This window comes from Phallusia mammillata, chromosome 8, assembly GCF_965637545.1.
Source record: "Phallusia mammillata chromosome 8, kaPhaMamm4.hap1.1, whole genome shotgun sequence".
NCBI lineage: Eukaryota > Metazoa > Chordata > Ascidiacea > Phlebobranchia > Ascidiidae > Phallusia > Phallusia mammillata.
The window spans coordinates 16,803,361-16,810,133 of record NC_137259.1 but is presented as its reverse complement, the minus strand read 5'-3'; the positions used below and the strand labels follow the sequence as shown (position 1 = coordinate 16,810,133).

Sequence of the window (6,773 nt, the reverse complement as noted above, 5' to 3'; positions counted from 1 at the left end):
AACCTACGTGATGACACGGGCCCCCTTCCTACATTTTCCGGCTCCTAACTTTCTTCACGTGGCTTGCAACTTGGAAAAAAGGAAACTTGTCTTGGGTTGTATAGCAAGTGTATATAAATACAACGGTTAAGAAGGGCATGGAACACTTTGAGTGCCGGGTGTAATTACGGCACTGCTACAATATTCGTGAAGATACTTGTTCGTTTTTCCTTCCCGGTTTTTGCTGCTTAACCAAGGCAAAATGATTGCGATGTGGGGAAATCTTCTTTGCATTTTGGCGACGTTTATTGTGACGGTACAGGCAAAGGCGCAAGGTAAAAATTTTGGTTTTTATTTCATTGTGTATAAGAAATAGCAATAGGCCAGTTCTTAACAATTTTGCGTGGATTTTTTTTTCTTCCCAATCGTGCTCGTTCGGTAACAAATATTGATAAATGCGATTTTACTTTCACCGTAGGAAAAGAGTTTTCTTTGGGGCGATTTAGAGTCGTTTGGGATAAATTTTATTCTCGTTTACAAATGCGCCTTTAAACGAACCGAAAAAAACCCTATATCGTATGCGAGATCACGAGAATATCCCGTCTTGTCCGTATCACACTGCATGCTGGGTGCATTAAAATTCTTAAAACGCAGGTTTTAATTACTACATATTTCGTATACACATATTAAAATTATTGTTCAAAAATTTTCGTCGGTTAGGTTAAGTTCGAAAATTTTATTTTTTACAAACGTTGTAAGTACCAAATCTGTTCCATGGCACGACTGATGGGCAGAAACAACAAAAAAGATTACTTCTGTGAAGCATGGCTTTTCAGTCACTTGCAACAAATTATGTGTTAAATGACCTTACATTCATAACTGAACATGCAAAGAATATTCGGGGATTTTTCGTTTGCTTTTGCGCCCAGTATCAAATCTTGCATGTTAACCACAGTCGCCTAAGAGACTGTCAAGAAGCGCTAACGATAAGCAGTCTTGCCTGTGTCAACTAAACCATGCCAATATACAATCCAAAGGGTGGGGAAAACCAGCCCCTAAAATTATTTTGCTAGAGTGATGTGGTCACAACGGGAGATATGAATTTTAGATTATAATCTGAGATAATATCATAGATAATGATATGAAATAAAGTTTCATGACGACATGGTTTGCAATCTTGTCATGGTTTGCAATTTTTAGGGGTAATAAACATAAAATATTAGGAACCACTGGTCTAAAGCATTGGAAATCAAGGTTATTTGCTGCTAAAACACCAACGCAAAGCCACACAAAAACTAAATAAGCCACGTAATGTGAAAGTTTGCGTAATAAATGCTGAAGAAATTATACAAGAAAATGCACACGTATGGTGTTATACATATATGTTCCTAATTAGGTTCCAAAGCATGTTCGCATGTAGCTGTAGCTAACAGTTTCCGTTTTCCCGGTTACATTTAAATCCATATCCACTTGCAGTTTCATTTGCAAGCAACTTTGTAACATCTTCAGGAGTTTGATTAACATACACCTGTTTTCGATTTGCATTTTTGAACTTAAACTCTAATTCAAAATCCGGAAATAGGTGTGCAAGTTAGAAATCGCTCTGTAAACACATTTAAAAGTCGCATAACACTGTCCTTGCTAAGATTTAGATTCGATTAAAAATGTTACACGTAAAACGGTTGCTTGGTATTTTTCCGAAAAATACTTCAAGTTAAATTCTGGAATTTAAGAAAGTCTGTTTGACGATGAATTAAAAACTCGTAGACTGGTACTTGAAGTGGTGGCCTCCTGCGCCTAATCTTTCGTTACAAGTACAAAGCGATTGTTGAAAGTCGGATGACAGAAGAAGTTTACCGCGGAACCGGCTTCTGTCGATAAAATGCAGACTTTAGCATTCTCCCAAATATGTGGCCAATCTTCCCTGCTATATCTAGAATTTCGAATTCACCTTTTTTGTTCCCTGCGTCCATAAAAAAGTGTTTTTATAAGTGTATGTTTTGCATGCTCAACTAATTAAGAGTTCTTGGTCAAGCTGCGAGCGTATTTGTAGTTTTAGCAGTGTTAACAAACTGGGCATTTGCCTTACACTTTCTGTACAACCGCTATTATTTAACATTGTTATTTATTTTTCAGTTCCACAAACGTGTGGTGGCCATTTTACAACTAGTGAAGGAGTCATTAAATCAGTTGGTTACCCGTCCAATTACGACAATAACCTGGACTGCACATGGACAATTGAAGCCCCTGTCGGCTACTTCATTCTCCTCACTGTCGACGACTTTGCGTTGGAGCATTCGGATTTATGCAGGTAAACTACCAAAGTTGTTTTTCCTTCAAAATAAATCTAAATCTTCATTAGTTGTGCGTTCAATCCTATTATCTGGTATGTTACACTTTGTTTTTAGCAATGATTATCTGCAAATCCAAGGAGTTGACACATCAGTTGGTTCCTACTGCGGAAGTTCTCTGACGGGAAGCCTTCGTTCTTCAGGAAACACGATTACTTTGCATTTTAAGACCGACGGCTCTGGGACCGATAAAGGATTTCAGATCAGCTACAAGCAAATGAAAGCGCGTAAGTATAGCCTGCTGCACTACGTTACCATGCGCAAGGTTCGGGTTCCTGTGGTACCATGCGCCATGTTTAGGTTTCATTGTACGCCAAGCCCGTGATCGCTGGTTTGTATATAGACTTGATCCCAGTGATGAATGTATATTTTTGTTTTAGACTGCAATTTTTAATGTTATATTTTATGACAAAAAATATTGCTATTCCTAACAACTTCTATTGACTTCGAAAACAAGTAAAAACTTAAGCAATAATTACAACAAATTTGCTCTAGGAAACACATTGTCAGTACAAAATTATTGCTGAATGCAAAGTTGTAGGTGGCCTGAACCCGAAAACACAGGTCAAAATCCGATTTTTGTTTAAACAGAGCCCGTATTAGGCCAAAAAGTGGTTGCAATTGCGACCTAAAATGTGGACGAGTGAAGAGTCAGGCCTGAATCAAGCCTGTTTATTCAAACCTAAACCCAAAGTCGACCAAAACCAGAAAAGTCCGACTTAAAATTTTCACTAACTATATTATGGGTTGTTTTAGGCAAAATGTTTTGATGCATGTTAGCGTGTTGTAATGAAGTGGATATATTTGACCACACTAGGAATTTAATTAAGGCAATTCGGTTTTTAACCCCTATTGTGTTTACTTATTCAATATGTCTCGATACCAGTCAAAGAAATTTCCGTTGGCCGTTTTAATTTCAAATTGAAATATTTCATAAGCCCATAAATCCCTGATTGATAGTGTCAAACTATTGACTATTGGTTTTCCCCAAACCCTAAATTTTCCGCGACCCGATTTTAACACTTAAATTGAAAGTGAAACTAAATTTTTTGACAATAAGTTTTACCGACCCGAAGTATTTGTTCAACCAACGTACGTGTTTTTAATTTTAAACCGTAATATCTCATAAGCCCATAAGTCCCTGATTGATAGTGTCAGGGTAAAACTATTAACCTGGATTCGAATCGATCCGAATTCTTTGAGCAAATAACTTCCATGACAATATGCTTTTGTCAACGCAGCTGTTTTGGACACACGCCAGGTTTACTACTCCAAACAGGCACTTTATACCTTATCCTGTAAATTTAATAGCGCTTGTGTTTTATTGCAGCAAACTGCTTGGGAGGAGACAGCTATTGTGAAAACGGTGGGGTCTGTTCCGGTGAAAACGTCTGCGAATGTTCGGCCGGTTGGCTTGGTTACCGCTGTTCATATCGTAAGTCTTTTTTACAACATGTTGACCTACATTTTGTCCTTTTACGCATTACAAGACTTTTTCGTAAATGCTGTTAAAAATATTGACTTTGAGAGTTCAGAGAATTATTGTAAACGTAGATATTTGTATTGGCCTTCAATAAGTTTTACAACTAACTTAACGACTGTCAAAGCGAAACGAAACGTGTGTCGGAATTTGCAAAGTGCTTTTGTGATGTCTTACTTAACTTTGAAACCACGTTTTGACTTATAGGGCCCAGATTGTGATGCCAATCAAATAACACGTCACGATATATTGCGGAATAGAAAACAAATAATATACCGTGGCAGTGTTTGCGGTTAAGCCCCCCTTCAGATTTATTGGGTTTATTTCATGTCACTCGCCTAGAATTCAACTGTAGCTGAGTTAATAAAATGCAACAGTCTAAAAGGTCAAGGTTCGGAGTTCAAACCTTGCTGCAGACGTGTATTTAAACTTGCATGTTTAAAACTTGTGTTTCGATTGTGCAGTTAAATATTTGGATAGCGTATCATTATTCAATAGATCTAAAGCACTGGTTATTATTCTTTTAGCGTTCGTACGATCTTAACGTTTATGAAATTTCTTCACACCCCTTGTTTTAAATGAATCACCGAAGTAGGCTAAATGAAATTGTAGAAATATATAAAGTTACATACAACATTTTTTCACCAATTTAGTTTACAAAAAATGTCTTTTAAGTAACCATAATTGAAACCATTTTTCTTAAATTGGTCAACACAACTTTAATGTTGACAACCTCGCAACCCCTTGCGTCCTTGGTTGCTATTTATAACAATATTTTTACCAGCAAAACACGATCCGGACTATCACAGTATAACAGCGTCTGGTGTATACTCCTTTCCCTCATCCGTTTGTTCCGTATACGGTCTGGGTCACATGACAACATTTGATGGAACGTCATTTACCTTCGGAGGTTCATGCAGTTACGTCATATCGTCTTCCCAGGATAAAACCAAGCAGGTAGGACCATAATGTTTTTTTGTAATATCGGCCCCAGAAAGCCCGAACCCGAAAAAACAAGGCCGAAACCCAGATTTCTTTAACTAAGCCAGAATTATAAACGTGTATTGCTCTTCCAGCAGTTTTTATTGTAAATAATCGCCGTTTCGACGTCCCATACAGGACACCTTCATCAGGATAATCGACCAATTACCCTGAATTAGACCCAAAAGAGGGTAAAATGGCGGCAAAAATGACTTCAAGATAGTCCCGAATCAAGCCTGTTTAGGAGTTGCAAATAACCGGAGTTTGAAATATACGAATTGTGTATGTCACGCAGATATGCGCAACTTGTATATCCGTCAACAACTTAAATTTGACATTCAAACATTTGCCGTTATAGATCGTGATAACACGGAAGCAGGATTGTACTTCACAATCTGTAAGCTGCGTGGAGAGTGTTGCTTTGTACTCTGGCGCCCAACAGATTGTCAAAATTGATTCCAGTCTCGCAGTTTACTTCGAAGGAAATAAGTATGTCACGTATTTTCTTGTGTATTTTGTTGACTTAGGAATATTCGTACCACGGGCTGCACAACAAATCAATACTAAGAATATTTGAAACACTAAAAACGATCTGTACCCAAGTTTATTGACGAATATAGCAGCCCAAATAGACCTAAAATGCGTCATGCTTTATTATTCAAACGTTCCGGCAAATGCTTATGCCTTCGTTGGTGGTATCTTTTTTCCAGTATCTTTTTTTATAGTTTTGCGTGTTTTCAAACGAGAAATACTTTTATTACAGATTAACATAAAACATAAGAAATAAATTAAATGAGTTTTTCATAACGCTTTCTAAATCTAATAAAAAAGTCAACAGTAAATAATGAAATTATATAGCTTTTAACTTGTTTAACATTTTTAATTTGACCGTTTTTAGTGTAAGTCTCCCGCACGCCAAATATGGAATTTCCACCTACCAGACAGCTTGGCACATCATTATTAAGACGGACACTATGAAGTTGCTGGTTGACAAACAAACTTTTGCCTTATATCTCTCCGTGCAACAGTCTGCTGCTGGGACTCTCCTAGGACTTTGTGGCAACATGGATGGCGATGCCACCAACGATATGCAAGGTAGGTCTGGTTATTAATTAATCCACGCTTTCTGTAGAAAAGAGCAAACAAAATTGAGATTTGGGCAAAAAATAAGAAAATTAGGACCAATTGTAATAAACCAGGCCTAATGAAAAGTGTCATACCAAATCCAGTCGGTACCTCAAGCATACCCCAAATGGCAAGACATGAACTAGAAAAATTACACCTGCGGTGGGATTCGAACTCTTGACAACAGCCTCTCCACGCTACTTTTAGCCAAATGCCAAAATGTTTGCAAAATTTTAAACGGTGGGCTGCACAAAACTTGCTTGAAATTCAATTCAAAAGCTTTCTAAATATTTCTTTTTTATATGCCACGTATATATTTCCTACTTAACAAAACTTTTCATATTACCGTTATCGCCACCCCTTACTCTGAAGTCGAGCGCAATTAAGCACTTGTAAATGTTGCAGAAGTTTTAGCAGGTGCGATTGCAGTGCCCTTTGCAATTAAACAAAAATTTACATAAACCGACCTTGCCATAATAAATTGTCCTGCCTTCAAGGCCTTGAGCTTGTACTTGAAAATGCCAAGTTTGACATCACGGTCGCATGTCACGTTTTTGGGTCGACCGAAACTTCCCGTCTCAAGTAGCTTGGTTAGCATCGAAAATCAGGTCAACTTTGATCAGCAAACAAAGTCTGGAAAATTGCGGACGTGACTTGAGTGCAGGAGATCAAAAATATTGACTGTGTATGACTAATCGAGCAACGATATATTGACAAGACTGATCAAAAGCAAACTTATTTTGGAAAGTGAAAAGCATCGGCCCGCAGCTTCAGAACAATGAAGACTTTGATTCGAAAGTTTTACAATTTACGTTTAAGACAAATTACCCCCCGAATAGTTAAGTTTGATCAAACAA

At 37.5% G+C, this 6,773-nt stretch overlaps 1 protein-coding gene across 1 annotated transcript in view; it reads left to right on the top strand.

Moving 5' to 3' along the window:
- The first annotated feature begins 241 nt into the window (after positions 1 to 241).
- LOC145205598 (uncharacterized) overlaps positions 242 to 6,773 on the top strand; it is a 45,404-nt gene continuing 38,872 nt past the window's right edge. The window contains exons 1-7 of the mRNA XM_080078331.1: positions 242 to 314; positions 2,116 to 2,290; positions 2,388 to 2,557; positions 3,661 to 3,765; positions 4,595 to 4,767; positions 5,150 to 5,280; positions 5,690 to 5,886. Of these exons, the coding sequence (XP_079934457.1) occupies positions 242 to 314; positions 2,116 to 2,290; positions 2,388 to 2,557; positions 3,661 to 3,765; positions 4,595 to 4,767; positions 5,150 to 5,280; positions 5,690 to 5,886 (1,024 nt within the window). The remainder of the gene's footprint in view (positions 315 to 2,115; positions 2,291 to 2,387; positions 2,558 to 3,660; positions 3,766 to 4,594; positions 4,768 to 5,149; positions 5,281 to 5,689; positions 5,887 to 6,773) is intronic.